This window comes from Protopterus annectens, chromosome 1.part0 (assembly GCF_019279795.1).
Source record: "Protopterus annectens isolate FY-2018-M chromosome 1.part0, PAN1.0, whole genome shotgun sequence".
Lineage (NCBI taxonomy): Eukaryota > Metazoa > Chordata > Ceratodontiformes > Protopteridae > Protopterus > Protopterus annectens.
In genome coordinates, this window is record NC_056725.1 from 18,550,323 (window position 1) to 18,577,017 (window position 26,695).

General features: G+C 41.0%; 1 protein-coding gene across 1 annotated transcript in view; it reads right to left on the reverse strand.

Moving 5' to 3' along the window:
• ERCC2 (ERCC excision repair 2, TFIIH core complex helicase subunit) overlaps positions 1-26,695 on the reverse strand; it is a 2,230,202-nt gene that overhangs the window by 704,839 nt on the left and 1,498,668 nt on the right. The window contains exons 12-13 of the mRNA XM_044070725.1: positions 26,228-26,346; positions 2,653-2,722 (exon numbers count right to left, since the gene is read on the reverse strand). Coding sequence (XP_043926660.1) covers positions 2,653-2,722; positions 26,228-26,346 — 189 coding nt within the window. The remainder of the gene's footprint in view (positions 1-2,652; positions 2,723-26,227; positions 26,347-26,695) is intronic.

Genomic DNA, 26,695 nt, shown 5'->3' on the forward strand with positions numbered 1-26,695 from the left:
TATGAGTTGGATATTCATTAATGTGCTTAGCTAAAGCATTTACAGTGTCATGTATACGAACAGCCCTTACATGTTCCAATATCCTCTCTTTCAAGGAACAATTTGTTTTTCCTGTATAAAAGGACCTGCAAAGTTTACATATAACCAAATAAACCAAGTTGTCAGATGTACAGTTAGCATAAAATCTACATATAAAACATCTACCAGTCACTGAATGTACAAATATTTTATCCGTGGAAAAAAAACTTACAAGTGCTACAATTACGACAAGCAAAAGTGCCAAGTCTATCAAAGAAATTTTGCTTGACATTAGAACATAAAATTGTCTTCAAGGACTAGGCATTCTTAAAAGAAAAGCTAGGTGTACGGCCTACTATACTTTAACAAATTTATCAGTCATTAATATTGCCCAATTTTTCTGAACAATGTTACAAATCTTACCTATATCACTAGTATAAGTCAATAACAAATTAGTACTATCATTAGATCTAATCTGTCTAACTTTTGTTCTATATCCAGTAAACAAATAAGGTTTGGCTACCCCTCCCTTTCATTCCCAGCATAAGCCAAACCAGCAGTTACGTCTCTACTGGTATATCCTCTTGCATTCAAATGTGTGCCCAAGGAATCTAAAGCTTATATGAAAGATACGCCATCTGTACTCAGTCTAGAAGTTCTTAATGCTCGACCCTTAGAAATGTTGCAGAAAGTGAACCCTGGGTGCATGCTAGTCCTATGGAGATAATTATTTCTCCAAAAGGATTTTCTATGAATAGTGGTCTCTATCCTATCAGTCTTCTTAAAATGAACCACGTCCAAAAAAATCAATAAGTTGTAAATGAAGACCTATGAGTAAATTACAGAAAACTGGTAGTACCATTTAAATAAGAAATAAACTCCTCTAGCTTGTCAACTGGGCCTCCCCACAACAAAAAGATGTCTTTCACAAATCTCTTACAGAACTTAACAAAATAATGGAAACTAGAATGACCAAAGATATACTCCTCTTCCCACTGTGCCATAACAAGATTGGCGTAGCTATGGGCACAAGCTGTGCCCATAGTTACGCCCGTTCTCTGTCTGTAAAACTTGTCATGAAACACAAAAACATTATTTTACGAAACCAATTCCAATAAATAACACAGAAGAAAAACTAAATCACGACTGTAATCTGTCCGATTCGTTAAATATCTAACAGCTTCAATACCTTCAAGATTAGGGATGACAGTGAATAATTTACAAACATCAAGTGTAACAAAAATGTTAGTGGAGACATCAGATAAAACTCTCAAAAATTCTTCTGCATCCTTCAGAACACATGGGGCCTTATCAACTATTGGCTTATTTTATGTTAAATAAAAATAGAACATGGTTTCGTCAGCCAGCCCTGTCCTGAGACAATAGGTCTACAGGGCAGCTTATATAAGTTTTTATGCACTTTAGGGAGGCCATGAATATAGTGTACAGAAGGATGGGAAACAAAAATATTCATACAAACCAGATTCTACTGAGCTACACATCAACAAATCATAAAGATCATTATGCATCTTATTTATAAAAACTTTAAGATCTCTCTTAGTTAAAATTACATATTTTGATATATCAGAGAGCATATCCATCATGGTAGGAAAATAATAAGCAGCGTCCCAAACCACAATTGCTCCACCCTTATCGGCAGGTATGATACGGATAAGATCATTATTCTTTAAATCTTTTAGAGCTTGCAGTTCAGGTGGAGTCAAATTATTAAAAGTACAATCATTGTTTAAAAGCACCAAATCCAACAGATCCTTGTTCACATAGCTTTAGAAAAGATTCCAAACAGCTATTATAGGGTGGACAACCAACACTTGGTCTTCTAAAAGTCTTGACAGAGTCCCTATCAGCTCCAAAAAGAGTCCTAAGCATAATATTCCTGGCAAATAGTCTCAAACTCAGAATTACACCAGCATAGTCTGATGTGCACGAAGGTATAAAAGACAAACCTCTATTAAGCAAACTCAGTTGTGAATGAGTCAGACACACAGACGAGATATTAATTACCAGAGTGTTCAAACTCTCTAATGTTTCATCTTCCATGCTGGTAATTCATTAATGTGCTTGGCTAAAGCATTAACAGTGTCATGCATACGACTACCCCATATTCCGATATCCTCTCTCAAGGAATGAAATGAGATTGGCTTGGGGGCTCGCCAAAAAGAACCAACTGCTTCAACTTCCAGTGCCTCTACTAGCCCTTTTCTGTCATTTCTGGTACCAGTGAGGCACCAGGGCTCCAACAAGCAATGGACTCTACGGCATACAAAGAAAAAAGAGGAAGAGTTCATCAGAACTCATTTCCTCTTTTTGTTGACCATATATTTTAAGCTACTACTGCTACAATCAAGCTCCCATAGAGGTCAGCACTGAGCAATGACAAAAGACTGTTTAAAAACTTTGTAATACCATGGTTTACTGGGCTACTCATTCAAATGTGTCAGTTCTGGGATAATACTTATTTTAATATAAATTTGAATATAACTTAATTTACTACAACCACAGCTTGTTTTATCATAGGTTTAATTTCAGCTGCATGGCAGTTCTCTACTCCCGAATGCCAAATGACTAATTGCTGCTTGGCTACCCCTCCCCCACCTTGATACAGAGTCTTACCTGAAGTGTAAAATGGGATTAGCAACTGTGGGAGTCCGGTCTTCAAAGGGTTCAATTATGATTGTAAATCCTATGGGGGAAAAAAAAAGGTCAAACAGATCGATACCAAAAAAAATAGTAAATCTTAGGGTGTCACAGCAGTGCATGCATCAGGTGTACTTACATATATATTCACAACCAGAAATGGAATTATGAAGCTACAATGATTTATTGTGGTCTCATTTTTTATATCACAAAAACTTGGCATTTTAACAGGGGTGTGTAAACTTTTTAAATCCACTGTATGTCTGTGATGGACAGAGGCAGTCAGTAAATCACCGGTATATAAATCAAATCTGTGGGTCACAGTTTTTAGCACGGCTAGGCTTATAAGGGCCTAGTAGTCATTAACCTATGAACCTATGGACTCTGATAAGCAGAAAACTGCAATATACTCTTTACATTTCAGTCCCCAATTATCGTTAATCAGATTAACATCATTTTTCCACAGTTATCTGTTACAGAAATAAAACCAGACTCTTTACTGTGTTTATTAATATATTTATCTTCACCAATGAACCCTCCCAAAGCTCTTCTTTTACGCTTTCTTACCTGTGAGATCTCTTTCCATCCTCCATTCTGCACACTAATACAAATATGAACATCAGAACAAAGGTTACAGGAAATACTACCAGTTAAAGAAAGACTTTTCCTTCTAATATTCTGTGTTCAAAACATCCTCTTTACTAGAATGAATAAAATTAACACCATCTTGGAATTAGGAGACAGAGAACTCTCTAATGATGCAAGCGTCTTACACTTTTAGCTATACTCTTCAACCAACAAATCATCACTCAAATCTTCTCTATTATCTATGTTTCTTTTCTTATACCCAATATCAGTTAAATCAAAGTCAACTTTTGCAATAAAAGAGTCAAAATAAGTTTACAATAACTGAGATTGTACTATCACACACAGTTATTGCTATATTTTGAAACATTAGAACAATCAGATGTTAGTACAAGAACTTTCTGCTCCCTTTATTACAACATGTTCTAAATCACCTGCACATATCCCTGAAAGACAGGGCAAAACCATCGAGTTATCCACCAAAACTTTGGAACTGACCAAATCTTCTTTCCTAGACTGTTTACTTTGCTCCCTATTAACAGATAAAATTGTCTCAGTTGAAATAACAATTGAACAAAATGAAATATTTTACATCTCACAAAGCACCGCCAAACAACAGAATACAGCATCTGCTCAAGATCAGAACAGCTATAATTCAGCACACAGTCCCAGTTAGGAAGGCATGCCCCACTATTAAACAGCACATACTTTCAGTGCTGTACAACTAATTAAAAACAGCTATAATTCAGCACAGAGTCCCAGTTAGGAAGGCATGCCCCACTATTAAACAGCACATACTTTCAGTGCTGTACAACTAATTAAAAACAGTTCTAATTCAGCACACAGTCCCAGTTAGGAAGGCATGCCCCACTATTAAACAGCACATACTTTCAGTGCTGTACAACTAATTAAAAATAGTTATAATTCAGCACACAGTCCCAGTTAGGAAGGCATGCCCCACTACTAAACAGCACATACTTTCAGTGCTGTACAACTAATTAAAAATAGTTATAATTCAGCACACAGTCCCAGTTAGGAAGGCATGCCCCACTACTAAACAGCACATACTTTCAGTGCTGTACAAAAAACAGTTATAATTCAGCACACAGTCCCAGTTAGGAAGGCATGCCCCACTATTAAACAGCACATACTTTCAGTGCTGTACAACTAATTAAAAACAGTTATAATTCAGCACACAGTCCCAGTTAGGAAGGCATGCCCCACTATTAAACAGCACATACTTTCAGTGCTGTACAACTAATTAAAAATAGTTATAATTCAGCACACAGTCCCAGTTAGGAAGGCATGCCCCACTACTAAACAGCACATACTTTCAGTGCTGTACAACTAATTAAAAACAGTTATAATTCAGCACACAGTCCCAGTTAGGAAGGCATGCCCCACTATTAAACAGCACATACTTTCAGTGCTGTACAACTAATTAAAAACAGTTATAATTCAGCACACAGTCCCAGTTAGGAAGGCATGCCCCACTATTAAACAGCACATACTTTCAGTGCTGTACAACTAATTAAAATAACAAAAATCTAAGTTTCATCACCTGTGTCTTTAAAAGGGCAGATAGGGAAGGTTCACAGCACACCTAGCACTACTAAAAACAGAATATATAATAAGAGATAAAGCAATAAATAAGAAAATAACTTCACAATTAGACATTATTTTCAACACTCCGTTTGGGTTTTGCCCTATAGGACAATGAATGAGGCAAATAAATTGCTGGAAACTATAAAAATTAAATATACTGAAATGAGTTATATTGTTAAACCACTCAACTTAAATCAGATGCAACTAAAGCTTTTGATATTGTAAAACCTTAACGTACATCCTCTTTATATTGCTATAACATTCCCTTTAACTACAGAATAATGATAATGAATCTATGTCAAAAGTACCAAAAAGAAGAAGTTATGTACTCACCATAAAGTCCCATGTTTGTAGTCCATCTCGTCCTTCATTCTTATACATGGATTCAGAGCCAATCCTCGGCTCCGACTCCGTCTTTTTACAAGTTCAAAGTCTTCTAGTTGGCTCGTGGCTAGGTAGGTATCCCATGGTGCACCAGTACAATCCCCAGATCTTGCTTGCTGCTAATTAAGAGAAATAATAACAGACCATACAGAAAGAACCCAATAATAAAAGGTCTCCAGTGAATAACAACAACAATATTCTTCTGTCTCCAGATACTTCCAGGATGGGGGTAGGAGGGTGGGTTTGTAAGAATTAAGGGCGAGATGGACTACAAATATGGAACATTATGGTGAGTACATAACTTCTTTATGTTCTGTAGTCCTACCTCGCCTTCATTCTTACACATGGGACAGCGTCCCTAGCGCCTTATTCTTGGGTGGCTCAAGGAAAAATACTCCTGAGTACCGTGGAACCAAAGGATGCTCTACCCTTGGAGGTCAAATCCAATTTGTAATGAGTAATAAATATGTGAGGGGTAGCCCAAGTTGCTACTGCACAGACATTATCAAGTAGGACCCTGGCTTGAAAGACTGCAGAGGTAGACTGAGATCTCGTAGAATGAGCCTTAATTTTGAAAGGTAAAGCTTACCATCAGAAGTGTAAATGTAAGCTATACAGCTAGAGATCCAATTAGAGAGGGTCACTGTGGAAACTAGTAGACCGGAGAAGGAAAAAAATAATTGGTCTGACTTCCTGAAATCCTTAGTCCAGTGCAAATAAAAACCTAATTGTCTACGAACATCCAACTGATGAAACCTGTATTCTGTTGTGTTGGAATGATTAGGGAAGAACACCGGAAGTTCTATGGATTGGTTCAAAGTGTTATGGGAACAGACCTTGGGGACAAAGGATGGATTAGTACGAAGAGATACTCTGTCTTTGTGAAATATCAGATAAGGGGGTTTTGACAGACAGTGCTTGTAACTCTGACACTCGTCTAGCAGATGTGATTGCCACCAGAAACAAAGTTTTCCAAGACAGAAATTCAAAGGCGAAGAAAGAGACAGCTCAAAGGGTGGAGACGTTAATTTGAATAGCACAAAATTCAAGTCCCATGAAGCAACCGGTTCCTGAAAGAGGGGTCTTAACAAAAGTGGCACCTTTAAGGAAGGTCTTGCACAACTTATGTGACCATCAGATTAGAATCTTGTAGACCTTGTAGAGCTTTATTGGAAAGGCTCACCCAGACTCTGCTACAATTTGCTATGAGGGAAAGGTTGGTTTTATTTTTATTTGTTCTGTTTTGTATTAGTTTATTGCCTTTTTATATTTTGAGTGCTGTGATTTGTTGTCTTTACCTTGTGTTTTGCTTGTGTTCTGCTTTTAACTGCATATTACTGTTGTGTTCTTAAATACCACTGTCTTTCTAGTTGCCTGCCTCTTATGTTAATTTGATCATATATCTCATTTCCTCTCTGCTTTCACTGGCTTATGTGAGTAAGCACATAATTATCATTTTGTGAAATCACTCCCCTTCAACTATTTAAATTTATTTTCCATTCTACTGTATTCCACAGTACCGGAATACAAAAGTGATCACCCCCTTTCAATATATCTTGCTGCATTAAAAATAGTGACTCTCCACTAAAATTTTACTTTTTAGACCGGTAAAACTTAAGTTACCTACTTTCACATCTAACTTCTCTAGTGCACACTGCAGTGTTTAGGATAAACCATTTTTTTTCATCTTACCTTTAAGCATCCCTGTGACTAGCACTTGCTCTAATACCTGCTGAAAAGCACTAGGAAGCCTTAAACTGATGCAAGCACTCAACTCTCCTTATCAATAAAGAGAAATTAATCATTGGCACTAAACAGCCTATAATTGCAAAGTACCTTGCTAAGGTAAGGGAAAACAGCTCCTGTAGTTTTTTAAAAAAAAAGCACCAACCCAGGCAAGGGTCAGCTTCCATTGATTTCTCCTGTCCACCTGGTGAATCTGGGCATACTGGGGCAATGCAGCAATTGCCTCATGTACACAGACAACCCTCTTCTCCTACCACCCAACACTACAACCTGTGAGAGATGCACTTACATAGCCAAACTGGAAGAAAAGCTCTCTCCACCCAAGACTGTGCTAGACAGTCAAGAGGAGAAGGTTAACACCCGCACTACACCTCAAGCAACACATAGCCCTTCTAAACTCATACCAACACCCACACATAGCAACGCTAAATCCACATATGTGGAGGCCCTTAACTGTAACCTGCCCAAGCAACAAGGACCTCCGAAGCTGAAACGCAAACAAATACCAATCACAACCAAAGTGTCACATAGCTCACAACACCAGCGTGCCACCCAGCAACAGCCCCTAAGGCAAGACAACCTACCTAACACTTTAGTCATAGGTGACTCTACAGTCAGGCACACTGATGTCGCACTCACCAGGCTGAACAAGGAGAAAATTACAGTGAGCTGCCTGCTGGGTGCCAGGATCCGCCACAACTCCACAACAAGTACAAATATGACTCTGTCATTGTCCATGTTGGAGTGAATGATTGAGATGTACCTCCCTGGACGACATGGAAGAGCTCTCGGATGATGTGGCCCAGGCAGGTATGACCCTAGCCCTGAGTAGCATTCTGCCTTCGCCCAGAATGATACCACAATATATGGACAAAATGACTGACTTCAACAACTGGCTAAGCTTTTGGTGTCATTCAAAGGGGATCCAGTATCTGTCTGCCTGGGACGACATGATCGACAGACCATGGTGCTTTGCCAGAGATGGTCTGCACCTGTCACCCCTGGGATTCAGGTTACTGGCTAAGGCTCTTGCCACCCCTATAGTGCCTTTTTTAGGCAAAGTTCAAAGGACAAAACCACCACCGTAACCGGTACAAGCATGCAAAATCTGAAGGTAATGCTACTCAATGCTAGAAGTCTAAATCTCAAAATGTACTCTCTCGAGGCACTCCTAAAAATGGAGAACATCGATATCTGTGCAATAACTGAGACCTGGTTCAAGACTCCAGAGAGCACCCCTGCAATACCAGGCTACAACTCTTACCACAATTTTCGGCCACCAAACCAGGATGGAAACACTAAATGTGGAGGAGTGTCCATATTCACCAAGGATATTCACACCACCAGGTTAGTTGTTCAACACAATGTGTCTGAAATTCTCCAGGTGCAACTAACACTAGGTAAGACTGCAATCCAAATTGTAGCTTGCTACAGATCCCCCACCATGCCCCAAGATTCTCACTCCACCATTCTAAACATACTGGAAAATATTAATATACAACCAAACACCCTAATACTGGGTGATTTCAACTACCCTGCCATTAACTGGGAAAACTACTGGTGTACCAACACCTTTGCCCAACGGTTCTTGGAATTCATAAATTCCAATGCCCTGGATCACCTACTCCATAGTCCCACCAGGGGCTCCAATATCCTATACCTGGTCATTACCAACATGGAAAATCGATGCTCCACACCTATGGTCACCCCCCCTGTGGTCAGGTCAGACCATAAGCTAATCACCCTTAACATTCACATCCCACCCTCCAGTAAGGAAACCTCCATAAAAAACTTCTCCAAAGCCAACTTCATGCTACTCAAGTCAGAAGTTACAAACTTCATGACACCCATGCAGGTGGGAACTGAAAGTTCGACTACTGAGTCCTACACTAAGGCACTGTACGAGCACATCCACTCATGCATGAATCGTGCCATCCCAAATAGATTCAAGATGCTCTCCTCCAAAAAAAGGAAGCCAATCTGGTGGTCCCCTGCCATAAACAAGCTTTACAACAAAAGGAAGAAACTGTTGCAGAAAAGAAGAAAATCCCCAGGATGCAAAAAACTCCCTTAACAGCCTCAGTAAGAAGCTGAGATCCCTCATAAAATCCTCCAAAGCTAGTTATGAAAATAAAATTGCCAAAGTTTCCAAAGGCAACCACAAGGCATTCTATAACTATGTCAAGAATCTAAATGGCAATGCTCAGATCTGCACTGAACTACAACAGAATGGCATTAACTATACTGATCCCAAGGATATTGCCAATATCCTGGCAGATCGATTCAGTGCCAACTTCACCCCCCCAACCTCTAAATGGCCCATCTCAATGCCAGCAGATTGCAAATTCCGGTAATAACGGCCACACAGGTAAAAAACGCACTCTCCAAAGCTAAGAATACAGCATCTATGGGACCAGATGTCATCCTGGGCTGTGTACTACATGAACTACAAAATGAACTGGCACCTCAACTAAGTGTCATGTTTAATCATACCCTTACCTCAGGCTTCGTGCCCACTAAGTGGCACACAGCTACAGTTATCCCACACAACAAGGGGGGATCCACCTTGGATCCCAGGAGCTACCGCCCCATCAGACTGACGAGCCTGATCTGCAAGGCCATGGAATGTATTATCATGGAACTTATAAACAAAGACATTGGCAACCTTAAAACACTGGACCCCACCCAGTTTGGGTTCGTGAAGGGCCGATCTTGTCTCCTGAACCTGATTGCCTTCTTCGAATCAGTCTCCAGAGCCATGCATGAGGGTAAAGCAGTCCACACAGCCTATCTGGACCTCACCAAGGCCTTTGACACCACCCCCCACTCTGGAATCATAGATAAACTTACTAAGCTGGGCATTAATCCCTACGTCACTCAATGGGTTGCCAACTGGCTTACTGACAGAACCCATACTGTAAAAGCAGCTGACTCCAAATCCAGCTCCAGACAAGTGACAGGTAGAGTACCTCAGGGTTCAGTCCTAGGACCTCTCTTATTTGGCATCTACTTCTCTGAAGTACAGGCCAACACTAAGGGGACTCTGGCTAACAAAGTTCACAGATGACTGCAAACTGGGAGCCATTATTGAATCCCCAAATGATGTGGATATTCTACAAAAGGGCCTTACAGAAACAGATGCTTGGTGTCAAAGCCATGGGCTCAAGCTCAATGCCAAGAAATGTATAGTTATCCCCTTTGGGAAAAACATGTACCCGTGAAATACCACATAGGTGGCAGTACACTAAACACAGAAAGTGTGATAAGAGACTTAGGGACACAGGTAGACAGTGGTCTGACCTTCAGTTATCACACCACCACAATGGTTAGGAAATCCTGTGTGGCACACCTCATCACTAAGGGCTTTTCATCCAGAAAAAAGGAGGTCATTGTCCCACTGTACTCATCCCTCATTAGACCCATTATAGAATACAACTCCCCATTTGGTATGTACCTCTCAAGACATCTACAACAATTGGAAAGGCCGCAGAAATACTTCACTAAAAGAATCACAAGCCTAAAGCAGATGCCGTATGCTGACTGCCTTAAAAAACTCCAGCTATACTTTGTAACATATCGTCTACTCCGAGGCGATCTCTGCTTAACATACAAGGCCATGTCAAACCCAGAGCTGTTGGACATGCTACACTTAAAGAAATCCCAATCCCTCTGAGCCACACGCTCCAGGGATCTAAACCTGGTCATCACAATAAACAAAACATGCAGGAGGGATAGGTTCCTGACCCAGAGACTCCCCAGACTCTGGAATAGACTGCCCATACAGGTCAAGTAGAGTACCTATTTGGCCCTCTTCAAAAGGAACCATGATGATTGGATTGGAGAAAGGAAATTCACCCCAGGGATCACGTCAGTCGCCCTGCTAGACAGGAGTCCAGGAAAGTAAATAGTGTGGGAAGAAATAGCCAGGGAATTGTTATGGCTAGGCTTGTATAGGCCCTAGTGCCAATAGTCTAGTACCAACCTATGAACCTAGATGAAAATTAGAAATCACTGCCAACTGAACCCTGATTGGGCAGCCGCAGATCCCTGATGGAAAAGTTCAGACAAAAATTCAAAACCACCGGAAAAGACATGGTAGAAGGGTCAACATTCTTTTCCTCAGCCCAGACACAGAACCTCCACCATTTACTGGAATATAATTTCCTAGTGGAGGGTTTATGAGAAGACATAAGGATATGAGTCACGGAGGGTGAGAAGTCGTGAAGCCTGACTACGGATAGAACTGGAGCAGCCAATCTGTCAAATTGAGGGTGTATAAGGTGGAGTGAAGCGAGCCTGACATGTGCGTCAAGAGATCTGGCATTGGGTCCAGAATCCATGGATCATCTAAAAGGTGAGGGCCGAGAAAGGGGAACCAAACCTGTCGAGGCCAGTAAGGAGTAATGAGGATCCGTTTGCTTCCCAGCTGTTTCACTTTCTGAATCACCTTGGATACGAGAAGAAAGTGAGGGAAAGTATAAAGGAGACCCAGAGGCCAATTGTGAACAAAAGCGTCTCTCCTTGACTCCCCCCGAGGGGGGATGAGGGAGAAATAGCTGCTGCATTTGGCATTGATTGGGCTGGCAAAGAGATCGCAGCAAGCCTGTCCCCATCTGCAGAAAATCTGCTCTCCTATTTCCTGCTTCAGAGACCACTCGTGAGGCATCAAAATTTCCCGGCTGAGTTTGTTGGCTATCACGATGGTTGTTCCCGGGATATGTGTCGCCACCAGAAAGCGCTAGGAAGATACTGCCCATTTCCAAACTCGAATGGCCTCTCGACAGAGTGGGTATGATCTGGTTCCACCTTGTTTGTTGATATACCAAACTAACGACATGTTGTCTGATTGTATTGCAATCGTCCCAAGAGGAAGAAGGTCGTGAAGTGCTTGTAATGCCAGGAGCACTGCCCTCATCTCTAGAACATTGATATGCAGGTGATCCTCGTAATCTTGCCATGTGCCTTGGACAGTCCTGCCTAGATAATGCCGCCCCCCCCCCCCATCAGTGAGGCATCTGTGGTCACAGTGGCAATGGGTTGGCGAGGGGCAAATGGAGTGCCCGTGGTTAACTGATTGGGTTGAATCCACCAAATCAGGTCCTTTTTGCAAGAGTCTGTTAACAGAATGTGATGAGTTAAGGGCAGTTGTTGGAAGGACCACTGGGACGACAGGAGCCACTTAAGAATCCGCATGTGTAGTCTGGCTAGCAACACTAGTAGTATGGTAGAAGCCATGGTCCCTAGAAGCTTCAGAACAGTCTTGGCCTTGACTTTTTGGAGGGGGAGAAGATGGTGAATTTGAAGTACCAGATTTTGTGCCCTTCCTACTGGAAGACAAGCCAACATGGCTACTGTGTCTATTTCTGTGCCTATAAAAATCACAAATTGAGAGGGCAATAAGGCAGATTTTTCCCAATTGATAGTAATCCCCAGCTTGACACAGAGTTGAATAGTAGCGTCCCTGGTCTGAAGAAGTAGATGCCTGGTGGGGGCGGTCAGAAGCCAATCATCCAGATATGGAAACACCTGGAATCCTCGATGTCTCAGGTGAGCTATCACTACTGCCATACACTTGGTGAACACCCTGGGGGCTGTAGTGAGACCAAAGAGCAGAGCATGAAACTAGTAGTGACTGGCTCCCAGCTGGAAGTGTAGATGACTCCTCAATGCCTTGTCCATTTTTATGTGGTAGTAAGCGTCTTGGATGTCTACTGAGCACATCCAAGTGTCTTTCCCTAGTAACGGGAGTATAGACTGCAGTGTCACCATCCGGAACTTGTCCTTCTTTACGGATTCGTTTAATTTGCTGAGTTCCAAGATGGGCCTCCAGTCCCCCTGTACATTTTGGCACTAAAAAGAATCTGGAGTAAGTTACGAATCCCATTTCGTCTGCAGTGACAGTTTGGATGACTCTTTGTGCCAGCAACTTGTTGACCTCCACAGTTGCTTGATCCCTGTGATTGGGTGGAACATCCGGGATCCTCTTGGGGACATGAGGTGACAGAGTAAAGGGTATGGAATAACCTCTGGTGATCATTCTTTGTGCCCATCTGTCTTGAGGGATACTTAGCCAGGCTTCTGGATATAAAGAAATGCTCCAGAGAAGCACAGTCTGGCCCCACATCAGGACCGCTGGCAGGGCCGGCCCCGAAATGAATAACAGCCTCCCTGGTTTTGCAGTCCACCCCTGCCTCTAGGGCAACGTCTATCATTTCCTCCTCCTCCTCTACCTCTGAAGGAGAAGTCACCCTGTGCATCCTGGAAAAACCTCTGGGACTTCTTGAACCACATTTTACCACCTCTCTGACCCTTGGGGTACGGTCTAGAGGGAACGGTAAAACATACTCCCATGGCAGAGAGTGTTTTCCCTTCTTGCTCGCACCGGGTGAGTGTGTCCTTTACCTTAGTTCCAAACAATGAAGAACCGTCAAAGAGGGCATTGGTAAAGGTAGATATGAATGGCTCAGCAAAATTACACAAGCGCATCCAGGAATGCCTCCTTAGGGAAATTCCTGAACCCACTGCTCTGCTCGCTCCATCGGTTGCATAAGAGATGAGTCTCATGGACGAGTAGACACTAGAATTCAAGGTGAACAACTGGGAAGACACCTTCTCAGGGACTCCCCTCAGTGGATGTACCTTGTAGAGTCTCTCCTAACTCCTTAAAGAGATCTCTCTGAAGCCTCGTGAAGTTTGTAAGGTAGTTCAGCGATCTAAGATCCACAAGGGGAGCCACCACGGACACCAGGAACTACCCATTAGCCTGACGAGCCTAGTCTGCAAGTCCATGGAACATATCATCATGGAACTTATAAACAAAGACATTGGTAATCTCCAAACTCTGGACCCCACCCAGTTCGGGTTTGTAAAAGGCAGATCATGTCTCCTAAACCTGACAGACTTCTTTGAAGCAGTCATCAAAGCCGTAGACAAGGGTAAGGTGGTTCACACAGCCTATCTAGATCTTGCCAAGGCTTTCAACGTCATCCCCCACTCTGGAATTATAGATACACTCACTAAACTAGGTATAAATCCCTATGTCACAAGATGGGCTGCCAACTGGCTCACTGACAGAACCCACACTGTGAAAGTAGCAGACCAGTGACAAGTGGAATACCACAGGGTTCAGTCCTGGGTCCTCTCCTGTTTGGCATCGACTTCTCTGAAATACAGGCTAACCCAGAAGGTCTTTGGCTAATGAAGTTTGCAGATGACTGCAAACTAGGAGCCATAATCAAAACTCCTAATGATGTGGACATCCTACAAAAGGGCCTCACTGAGACAGATGCCTGGTGTCAAAGCCATGGCCTCAAGCTCAATGCCAAAAAGTGCATTGTCATCCACTTTGGTAAAAACTCTGTACCCATGAACTACAACATAGGCGGTAGTATACTTAACACCAAAAGCGTGATAAGAGACCTTGGGACACAAGTGGACAGTAGTCTCTCCTTTGATAATCACATTGCCACAATAGTCAGGAATTCCTTCTACATGGCACACCTCATCACAAAAGGTTTCTCATCCAGAAAAAAAGAGGTCATTGTTCCCCTCTACTCATCACTCATTAAACCCATTATAGAGTACAACGCCCCTTTTGGTATGTACCTCACAAGACATCTACAACAACTGGAAAGGCCACAGAAATACCTCACAAAGAGGATTACCAGCCTCAAACAGATGCCCTATGCAGTCCGTCTCAAAAACCTCCAGCTTTACTCCATCGCATATTGTCTACTCAGAGGTGATCTCTGCCTAACATACAAAGCTATGTCAAACCCAGAGCTGTTGGACATGCTCCACTTAAAGAAATCCCAATCCCTCTGAGCTACACGCTCTAGGGACTTAAACCTTGTCACCACAATAAACAGAACATGCCGGAGGGATAGATTCCTGTCCGAGAGACTTCCCATACTCTGGAATAAACTACCTGTCTATATCAAACAAAGCTCCTCATTAGCACTCTTCAAGAAAAATCTTGATGACTGGATGGGAAATAGGAAATTCGCCCCGGGGATCACCTCTGTGGCTCTGCTCGACAGTGACACAGGAAAATAATTTTTTTGGGTGGCAAAAGCCAGGGTACCTTTTTGGCTGGGCTTGTATAGGCCCCAGGGCCGATAGCCTAGTACCTACCTCTGAACCTATAAGAGTAAATGCTGCTGATGAAAAGATATGCTTCCCGTATCTGTCCATTGTTCAAGATTCTTTATTCGGCAGATGGACAGAAGTAGTCTCCACTAGCTCCTCCTTAGAGGCCGCCACCACCACCATGGTATCTATGGGAACACCCTTTGACAAAAATTTCTTCTCCTTGGGAGCGGATAGAAATTTATTTGGTCTCCTGGGGACTGGCTCCACGGCATCAGGAGTATCCCACACCTTCTGACCAACAAGCTCTAACAGTTTGTCGAAGGGTGGAGACACCCAAGAGGCTGAAGGTTGAGACCCAAAAGCCTTCAAGTACACAGACTCCTCATCAGAAGGGTTGACAGTGGGCCAGTCGCACCTCTGCTTAAGGATCTCCAAGATGTCTACAACGGAGACATCATCAGAGGATGACTTGGGGGACCCTTCTGACTCCTCGAGGTTGGTGTCTGATGTAAGAGACTCATCCTGGAAGTCTACATGCTTCCTCTTGCATGTCCTCTTCCATGGGGGCTCCTCAGAAGGATATTCCTGGGAGGTCTCAGAAGTATGGGGGCCACCAGCCGGTGGCTCCTGAGGCTGCGGGTCTCTGCTGTCCAGAGAGGGAGTAGGTGCTGAGACAGAAGTAGGTGCCCTAGGGGGAACAGTGTCGGTACACCTAGTAGGAGCTGATGATCGGGACAGCACACTCCTCGTCATCTCGAATGTCGACCTCCCTGGCTCCAAAGACCTCCCAAGCTCCGAGGAGACAGAGGATACCATCGGTTCCAGTGCCATCGGCTCTGAGATAGATGTAGGATCCGAGCTCACCCTAGCCAACGCGCGCAAGAGGAAGGCTCTGAACCATAGAGGTTTGGTTCCAGCCATCCCTGTCGTGGCTGACCAGGGAGCTTCGGCTCCTAGACACCACAGATGGCACCGAGTGGTCAAAGTGGAACTCAGCTCCAAAACAAACTCAGTGGGAGCTGGAACTGAGGGGTCCACCAGCGGTACCGAACACTCCTGCTCCGAATGTCCAGCAAGGCTTGGAGGAGGAATCACAGAAGGGGTAATGGACTCAAGTGGCCCCAGAACAGACTGGGTCAGAGCCAACAACATTTTAGGTAAGGCAGATAACTTCAGGAGTCTCGGCACTACTCTCTCCACATCTTCTTCCGATAAGCTCCTGGAAGATATGGAAGACAGCATGGGAGAATGGGATCTCTGTAATATGGGTGATCTTAATGTAGGGGAGACCGGTAAGGGATCAGTAGACCGGCTCCGATGTCTACTGTCAGTGGTCTGCTCCGAACTACCTGGTGCTGACATTGTAACAACAGTAGTAGTACCCTCGATCGGCTCTGAACTCACTGGAGCCAAGGAGGCAGCAAGTTTGTCAGATTTAGAAATTTTGAGAGGTGGCTCCGATGCACCAGCCGGGGAGGGCCTCTTAGAAGATTTAGATTTCTCCTTTTTCGATCCATGTGACTTAGAAGAGGAGGAACAGCTAGCCAGATCTTCCTCAAAAGAGGGCTTAAGGAGACCTTTTAAAATAAGTTTATTCTTACTCTCCTGCAATACCCTGGCACTAAATGAGTGACAAAATAGGCATTTTTCCTGTAGGTGGATTGCCCCAAGACAGTATACGCATTTACTGTGGCCATCCATTATAGACATCTTCTGTGAACATTTCACACACTTTTTAAAGCCAGATGGCTTATGATCCTTGACCTCCTTAGACATCTCACAGAAGATTGCCAAACAGACACACAGAGAAGAAAAGATAAAGTGGGAGGACTAGGTCCTCTAACTTTAACGGGCCTAGCCCTTAAAGTACCAGCAAAGACACAACCACAAGGACTAGGTCCTCTAACTTACATGGGCCTAGCCCTGGTAGAGAAAGAAGGGAGAAAACCTAGGTCCTCTAACTAAAACAGACCTAGAAAGGAAAGGATCAGAAAGACAATATAACAGTCTCGCACACAGACCAGAGAAGAAATACAATCTCTAATAATTCAAATAAAGATATATATAAAAATATAAAACAACCCCAGTGAAGAAACTAACTGGCACACAGGATACCAATGAGAATGATAAGGCCAAAGGCCAACTGTTCTCAGAAATACTTAACACAGGAAGAACTCTAGTAACTGCTAAACTATCTAACTACAAAAAAGACACTAATAACAGCTATATAAATCTATCTAAATATGAAAAACAGCAGAATTTAGCCAAAAAATCAGCAAAATGTGTTAGACTTAGCCATGGCCAAGAAGAAGCACATCCAAACTCGCTGACGCGGAAAACGAGATCTGGGGATTGTACTGGTGCACCATGGGATACCTACCTAGCCACAAGCCAACTAGAAGACTTTGAGCTTGTAAAAAGGCCAAGTCGGAGCAACCCATGTGTAAGAATGAAGGCGAGATAGGACTACAGATCATCATCTAATATAAATGGTTTGTGCTCGACAAATACTGCAAAAGGAATTAGACAAGGTTACCTTTAGCCAACAATTTTGTACTGGCTATAATCCACTTTTAGTTAAATTAAATAATCAATTAGTTTTACATAAACAAGATAATTTGATCCTGTCTCCAACTGCTTATGCTGATGGTCTACTGCTACTTTTCCATAATGCAGATCAAGATGTACAAAATATATACTACATTAGCACAAGCCTCTCCAATAACTGGATACATAAATTATGAAAAATCAGTATTACTAAAATTAAGAAAGAAAAAAATTCTAGTGATTATACTTATACTTCACATTTTGTTGATCAGATTAAATGTTTAGGGATAACTTGTGAAAACTACCTGAAAAAACAAGCAATTTTGTTGATATAATTCAACATTTTTTTTATTAATTGGAGGAATCAATATAGTAAACATGTCTATTTTACTTTTAATTTTATTTCTATTGCAGAATTTGATAACATCTTCCAAAAGTCACTGGGTTTTACAGGTTAAAAGAACTGTTAAGAGATTTTCTTATGGAGAGCTGTTTCAACACGGATTCCTTGGAAAGATCTAATAATACCCTCCTCTACAGGGATTAGCTCCACCGGATATATATTTAGTTGCTAATCAGTTTTTAAATTAAGTTAATCTACGGTATGAGGAGAAATTGATTTATGTATTAATGAGACAGATTCTGATTATAGGTCAGTGCCCAATTCCTATGTTAGTAAAATTGAAATCAAAAGAAATTAATAACTGAAAAGACATCTTCCAATTCTGTAGGGATTTAGTAGTTTATTTAAAAGTAGTAATTAATTGGGAAAGACGTTTTATTAACTGTTATGCCATCTTGCGTTTTTTAAATCATAAAATAGGCAATAGTACTTGAATGTAACTTAAGGTGAATCAAATGGAATGATGCAACTTATATTATTATAATGACATTTGGGCTTAGTAGAAGATGTAAAGCCAGAAATGAAAACAAAGCTATTGAGAGTTTTAAAAAAAAAACAATCGTCTATACTCTTCAGACAGAAGATAATGAGGAAGATGTACTCTTTAGAAGAATTAAATGAGTTGCAAATTATAACCGACTATCAGAAGTTGGTAGTGGCATTGTTAAAAATTAAGAAAATTAATAAATCAGTAATAAATATATCACTTCAGTACAAGATAATGCATATTATTCATATCACTCCAAACATATTGTTTTTAATGCATGCAAATGAAAATGTCAAATGTTGGCATTGTGACTTTGAGACAATTTACAACAATGTTGATGGACATAATTTCAAATATAAAATTATTGGAAGAAACCATATGACAGAACAAAGTTACAAGTAAATGCAAATATGAATTTACACCTATAGTAACCTTTTGCTTGAAATGAATATGTCTATGTTATGGAAAAATAGGATAAAGATAAATTTAGCCTTTATGGTGACTAAATGAATGACACTTCAGAATTGGAAAGCTTGAGTTTTCTATCCAGGAATGGTTGAATTTATACTTAAAATACATGCATAGTTATTTTGATGACTAGATATGCATGGTATTTTAGCTGACACATTTTCAGATTAAATATAGTTTTTCTTTTCCATCTCTTTTCTTTTCTTGTGACTCACAGTAGGCCTATTTTTCACTTTATATTTTGTGCTCTTTTTTACAGTTCTGTTGAAGAATTGCTGTTTTGATTTCAGACACAATTAAAAAAAAACTTTTACATCACAAACCACAGCATCCTAAGATGATGTTATATAAACTCTAACTTGCTTCTGTCCAACTTTCTTTACTTTGTTACGGTGTAAATCCTGGACACATTACAACTAAGAAAAAGTACTTTCATGCCTTAACATATACAGCAGCCACTAATAAAACAACCCACATCACATTTAAAATACCTCTGACTGTACACTATACAAGACAGTTTTATAAAATAACATGGAATTTACATCATGAATTTTCTATTCTAATATTAATAACAAAAACTGTTTTACTTATTACTTTTCTGTCTGTGTTCTGAAATGCAATTACATTGTTCACTTAAGTATTGTTTGAACCGAGGTCTGTACTGCTTTTATTCTCTGCTTTCCGTAAGATCAAGTGGCAATGACTGACACAGTTCTTCGGAATGAAGTTTAGTGGCTGGAGTAATGACAGTATGGCCACTAGTGGACTGGCACCTTAGGCTGTAGTGAAGGTTGCATGCAGTTAGTCTCATAGTCTGGGAGGATGGTATGTCTTGGCATAGGAGTTTGAAGAGAAGAAGGATGCCTTGGCCTTAAACTGGTAGACAATTTGCCTTTTTCTAAGGTGTTGCAGTAATGTACACACACAGAAGGGAGCTGGTGAAGAAATGGCAGATTTTATTATAAACAGAATATAGGATGGTGAAAGGCAGTGGTGAATAGGGAAAGCCATACTCTGGTTGTGCAGTCAGGTCACCTTTGCCTATGGCTGCTCTAGCAGGCTGTCAGAGGAAATGAGATCTCTTGGGCCCAAAAAAATAGGTAGCCGACTTTGAATCTGACTTTATGAATATGGTCTTGAAAGTTGAAGGACTGGACAAGGCAAAGGTCAATGTTATTTAAATGATCTGATGGATTCAATTAGGTTGTTGTCTAGGCCTCTGATATGGAGAGGGCTTTTTCTTTGTGCCAAATAGCATGGACTTTTTTTTTGTAGGGTTAAGGAGTATTTTTGTTAACAAAAAGACAATTGCCCAGTTGTAGAAGGTCAGCTTGAAGCTGATTTTGAATAATAATGTGAGAAAAGCTGGCTATTGATAACCATATCATTAGCACAAATTATGAGTTTTACATGAGGCAGATCAAGAGGAAGTTTACTTATAAAATGGAAAAAAAGTACTGCACAAGAACTGACACTTGAGGACCCCCTGAAAAAGCAAAGTCTGTATTGGATAAGGCAGGCCTAATTTTAACTGTAAAATTTGGTTTGCCAGAAAATCTCCGAATCGCTGGGTAGATTCAGAGCTTACACCAATCTCTTGTAAGTGGGATAACAGACTAAAGTGGTCAATCGGGTCAGAGGCCTAGGTAAAGTCAATGAATACTGCCCACTGAGGTTACCTTGACCCACACTAGTGAAAATGCTATCAGTGAATGCCCAGAGAGAAGTCATAGTACTTCAACCTGCCCAAAAGTTATCATCCTTCTAAGAAAGTAAGGGGTATTTATCAATATATGTGGCAAGTTGGCAGTAAATGATTTTTTTTTCAAGGATTTTACCAACGGTAGGAAGTACTGAGACAGGATGGCCAAGGTATCTAAATGATGTGATGGATTGATTTAGGTTGTTGTCTAGGTCTTTGACTTGGAGAGAACTAGAGACATTGGCGAGTTTGAGGCCGAATATGGTTTGTGATGTTTTGGTACACATCTGAAAAGGGATAACTTTCACAAAGAGGGCATGGTATTGGTTGTGTGGCTAAGGCTGTACATGTGTTTTAGTGGGGTGACTATGGAAGCTCTAAAGTGGCAGAGAAACCAAGTGCAGAAGTTATCAGGACCAGAAGGACAGTCTAGAGAAATCTCATCTTGCAGAGTTACAATCTGTTTGCTTGTGATTTTGGAGAAGTAGAAGGCTGGAAGGTAATCTGGGAGATTTGGGTGAATTTGTGTGGAAGAGGATGTAATGTTCAGTTTGTGAAGATAACAGAATACCCAGTGAAAAATCAGCAGGTGAGAGGTTCCCAGTAGAGCAAGGAATGTGGCCAAGCTCTTTAGATGGATTTCTAACAGAGATGTTATTTACCTCATGTCAGAATTTTTGTGGAAGTGAAGGAGGGTGATCTGTTTTAATCTGAGTTACTTAGCTTTATGTCTGCATGTGGCTTGTTTAGTAATGTTCCATAACTTAGTTTTCTCTCCCTTGAGTTCAGGTGAGGTCATTATTCCTGAATTTTCAAACTTCACAATGTAAATGCATTAGATTTTTAACTCTTTTTGAGACTCAGTCAGTCTTTTTATGTTTAATAGCCTAAATGGTCAAGTGATTAGTTTTTTTTTTTTTTAGTACAAAGGTTAAGATCTCACAGAGGTGGATCTTTGAATGGTGGTCTTAATACATTCCCCTTGAAAAAGCCATGCAAACTCATTGCAAGGAAAGACAGGTAAGACTGTGTTCCTGACAAAAAGTTAAAAAAGCTGTGAGGTGAACTTGAATCACTCAAAACGACAACTTTTGTTAAAACATTTCCAAAAAAAAAAAGAAGACCTGTAGAGCCCTGAGCTGTTATGGAGTCTTGTCCTTGCAGTGAAGCCCACAAGGAGAATTAGACGGGATCCCACAAAAATCAAAAAGAACTGGTGGAGGATACTACAACTATTCAGCAAGAATCTTATGAATGGGGTAATCCAGGGGGAATGGAGGCAAACAGCTGTGGTGCTCCTCTACAAAGGCAGAGTAAAGAACAGCTCAGAAAACTGCAAACTGGCAAACCTGAAATCAATAAAGGGTAAAAATAATGGCAGTGGTCCTGAATCCATAACTTGCAATGTTTCCTATGACAAGAGAGGCTGCTCAAGAAATTCTAGCTTAGGTTCTCATCAGGCAGATCCCATTAGACTAATATAATCCAGTTCCATAAAAGGGCCATCAGAGATATAGACAGGGGGTAACCTTGTTAAAAAATGATCTAAATGGAGTTCAAGAAAAACAAAAGTTGTGTACTTATCAAAAGGCTGAATTTTTATTATCCCTAGTCTATCCACAATGATGAGCTTTCCATGGACTTGCACATGTGTATAAATACTGAGCATGTGACGCTATACTGCCATTTTGTCGACAGCTGTTGAGATGTACGCATGCATGTATGTGTTAGTCTGTCAGTTTGTTTATATTGTATGTTGCTGCTATCTATCCTGATAGCTTTCTATATAATAAAGCATATAAACAAACTACCCCACCTGTTCGTCTCGTATGATAACAGAGGAAGAGTGACAAATACCAAGTGTTCAGTATCCTTCCCTACTCCTACTCAAGTCTGCAGCCTAATCCTTAGGCAAGGAAAAAAAGAGAATCTAGAAAGATGGCAGTAAGAACGGACAGGCTTCTGAGAAGGTCTGCTAGGTCTATTCAAGTGAGAAGAAATGTGCAATTTTAGAAAAGAGATGAAAGGCAGACTGTCAAAGAAGACAGACTAGGGATAATAAAGATTGAACATTATGGTAAGTAAATAATCTCTGTATCTTATACTATCCCGTCCATCCACTTTGAATTGTGGGGCAGATTTCTAAAGTACTGGCTTCCCTGGTTCAAATCACAACCGGATGCCTTAGTGAATGGAGGCCCCAGATCTGGAGGTGATGTCCAGTTTATGTTTAATGAAGGTGTGCAATGTAGTCCAAGCTGCTCCTGCACAAATACCATCAAATGAGGAATTCTTGAAGAAGGCTGCAGAAGTTGCAGTGGATTTTCTGGAAATGGATCTGGAACCCTTCCTCTTCAGTGAAGGCCTCCATTGGGGAGTCAGTATGCCTCCTTATGCACATATGTATTCATGGTGGATATGGAAGGGCCTCCTCCAACCTCCCGAAACTCATGACAACTCTCATGAAGAATTTGTGTAAGGCCTACACATCTACCCTTTCCATGAAGGGTGCCTAGGAATGGAGCCAATGTGACTCCAGCATTTCTAGCCTGCATAAAAGGACAATCCCTTTGAACTCAAAAGTCGATGGTGAAACCATTTGCACTGTAGTCCTCTGAGTCAGCACCTTATAGGTCCATAATAAGGTGGACGTCAGTGGTATGGAGGGCAGAGGCACCACCACCAACAGACTGGACAGCTCAGACATCGAGACTGGAGAGCTGATGGCCCCAACACTGAAAAAATAATTCACTGAGTCCATGGCAATACATCACTGACTGATACAATCAGAGTCAAGCGAGTCGGACACTGTGCAGTCAACAGCAAATGATCTGATCTTACTGGTGCTGTCTAAAGCTCTGTAAAGGACAATGGCTCCAAAACATTCAGTACCTAATCACATACCAGAGAAAAAGCTTCTCTGAGGGAGATGTGGGGCCAGCCTAATCTGCCCTAGATACAGCAGCAGATGGGATGGCACCCATGTCAAACTGAGATTTTACAAAACACCTTATCTTTTCCCAGTCAAAATTAGAGGTGTTCCAGACTAACTTAGTAGATCTAAAGGAAGAAGTGTGAGGTGTGGGATGGCAGGGAAAGAACCTGGAAAGCTCTTTTTCTGAAGAGAGGCTACTATCTGCCCATTTGGGTGAGTGATCATGTACTACAGTGGTCTTGGAAGACCATGGCACCCAAGACAAGGAAGGCACCCAAAGTATTTGGAGCTGAGGCCACTGTAAGGAAAGTTTGAGGCCGTGATCCTTCTCGCTTTCTTTTTTCTCCTTTCTTTACCTTTTTTCCTTTTGTCTTTCACCTTTTGTTTATTATTGCCCCTATCCTTATCTTTGTCAGATTCAGAGGAGGAAGAGAACAAACCTTTCAGAATAGGTTTATTTTCCTAACTTGAAGAGATCGAGGTTATAGCTCTGTACAGGAATCACAGGGGGTATGAATATGCTCTGGCCTGAGACATACTCCACAAAGGTCATGTGTACCTGGAGATAGGACAATAAGTCTACAGGGGGCACATTTTCTGAAGTCCTTGTCTATAAAGAAAGAAAAGCCAACACCCAGTAAAGTGAATGACAGTCAAGAATCACAACAACAATAGCAAAAACAGTGTAAATGCTAGACTTCTCTATGAAGTATATGGATTTATTAAATGCATATAAATGTGAAAACAAGGTTAACAAAAATGCCAATAGAAGTAACTAGTCACAGGAGACAGAAACAGAGAATAAAATTTTAGTTTGTAAACATTTTTCAAAGAGGAAGAAAGGTGAGGAAAAACTATGAAGAAAAGGTTTGAATAATGCTAAAAGGAGCTGAAAAGGCTTTTATCTAGATGAAGTTATCTAAGAGTGGGTTTGAGATATCCAAATGCGTAAATGGCAAACAAGATTTGGTGATGCATAGGTGATAGGTCCATCATGGGAACAGGAAAGCAGCTCCAGTTCCTGGTATATCAAATAATTGCAGAATAGGATCTAAGCCCACAGTTTGCGTGGACAGAATAATACAAGATCCTTTGATTTAGTCTCCAGTGGATGCTTCTTGTAAACATGATCAGGTAAGAGAGAGTAGGAAACTAAGTAGATAGGTACAGAGGTAGCTGGAACACAGAATGGCCACAATACAAAGTGCTCTCAGAAGGTAAGGGGGTCATGCACTACTTAATGCCGTCATCTTTGGCCTTAGAAAGGGATTGGGAAACTGGCTCACTTTATAGGGGGTAACACCAAGTTGTGGGTGATAACAGATAAGGAAACAAGCTTGAAAAAAGACTTTAGACTGAACATATGGTTTGAAAGGTGAATGCATTTTGTTGGGTTTGATGTACAACAAAGTGTTGCATCACGGGAATGAGAACCAATGGACTGGGATAACTGGAAAACGTAATTCAGAAAAATAACAGCCTAGGTGTTACTATTACAGAAACTCTAAACTACTAGCCTTAGAGTGTAAAAGTGGCAGAAAAGGTAAACTAAATGTTGGGATATGTACTAAGAGAAAAATGTGATAGAGCCTCTTCCAACAGATGTGAAGGTGAATAACTGCATGTGGTTCTGCAATCTTTACAGGGAGGAGGAAGACTTCAAAGTGTTGCACAGGATAAAGAGGAATGTCAAGGTAAATGAGGAGATAAACAGAAAAGTATAGCATATGGGAAGAGGTTAATGGATCTCAGACTTTTTCAATGAAAATGAAAAACAAAAGGGAGAATATGATATACGAGTATATACAGATGTAAAGAATACATCTTCTAGAACTAAGCTAGAAAGGAAGAAAAGGACAGAAAGGAGTACTCATGACCAGGTATGATACAAGGAAACACTGTCACATAAAGGGTATTAACGAAGTGGAAACCTTCTGGAATCACCAGAAACTAAAACACTTTGGTGCCTTTGAAGCAGCTTGGGATTCCTGTACAGATGGAAACTGCTGCCGTACACTAGCTTAACACTTGACCAAACTATGCAGGTCAGTCTCATTCTGCAAGCTAGCTGTGTATGCTGTTGACAGTTAACACTATGCACCAAAAAAAGCCCACCAGCAAGTGTTCACAATGTCACAAGCAAGAATCCCCCCACTTCCAATTATTGAACTTAAGCTGTCTACACATACCTTGTAAGTACACAGCTTTCCCTATAGATAATGATACTCAGAGGAAGATGAACAGCAGGGACCTTCCCACACAAACACTTCATGGTGTCTCAGACGAAGTAAAACAGTTGCAATATATATTCATTAAGCACTAGACATACATGCTCTAAAATGTTAAGCTTATTACCCTTAAAACAAGTCAATGAACCATTTAAGACCCTCCAAAAGAGAAAATAAAAAAGTAAGTTTTATTACGGTACTAAGTACAGATCAGCAGAAGAAAAAGCTCATGAAATGTTATCAGGGTCCAACGGCTGTTGTAAAAACCTGGAACTCAGTTCTAGGTGAACAGAAGCATTTTCCAGGTTTACTTACTTTAGGAATCAAAACAATTGTGCACCTTTAATGGAAGTTTAAAATAAATGCATACCTTTTGCATAAGTGCTGACCAGTGTAGCAAAATTGGCAATAAGTGTGATGGGAGAGAAGTCAGTAAGGTCAGCAATTTCTAAGGTTCTAAGTAAAGATCGCAACCTTTCTGCACAGAATCTGTCAAAGGCAAATAGAAAAAAAAACACAAGTTAGGAAAAATAGTTACTCACATAAAATATTAATAATAAAGCTTTCTCAACATTGATGTATTTACATATGGCACTCATAAAAATGTTTGATCTTCAACAGTGTCTAGTACAGCAGATCAATATAATGGGACTTCTCTGGTCACATACTTCCATATCTTGCTTTAAATTTCTCAACTTTTCCAGCTAGCTCCAACAACAATATTATCACTACTCACACTGTAGTACAAAATTTGTGACAAACACAAATATTTCTTTCACAGCTTGATCATCCAAATCCATAGTTGTTACTGAGTTCCATGTCCCAAGCCAAGGGATGC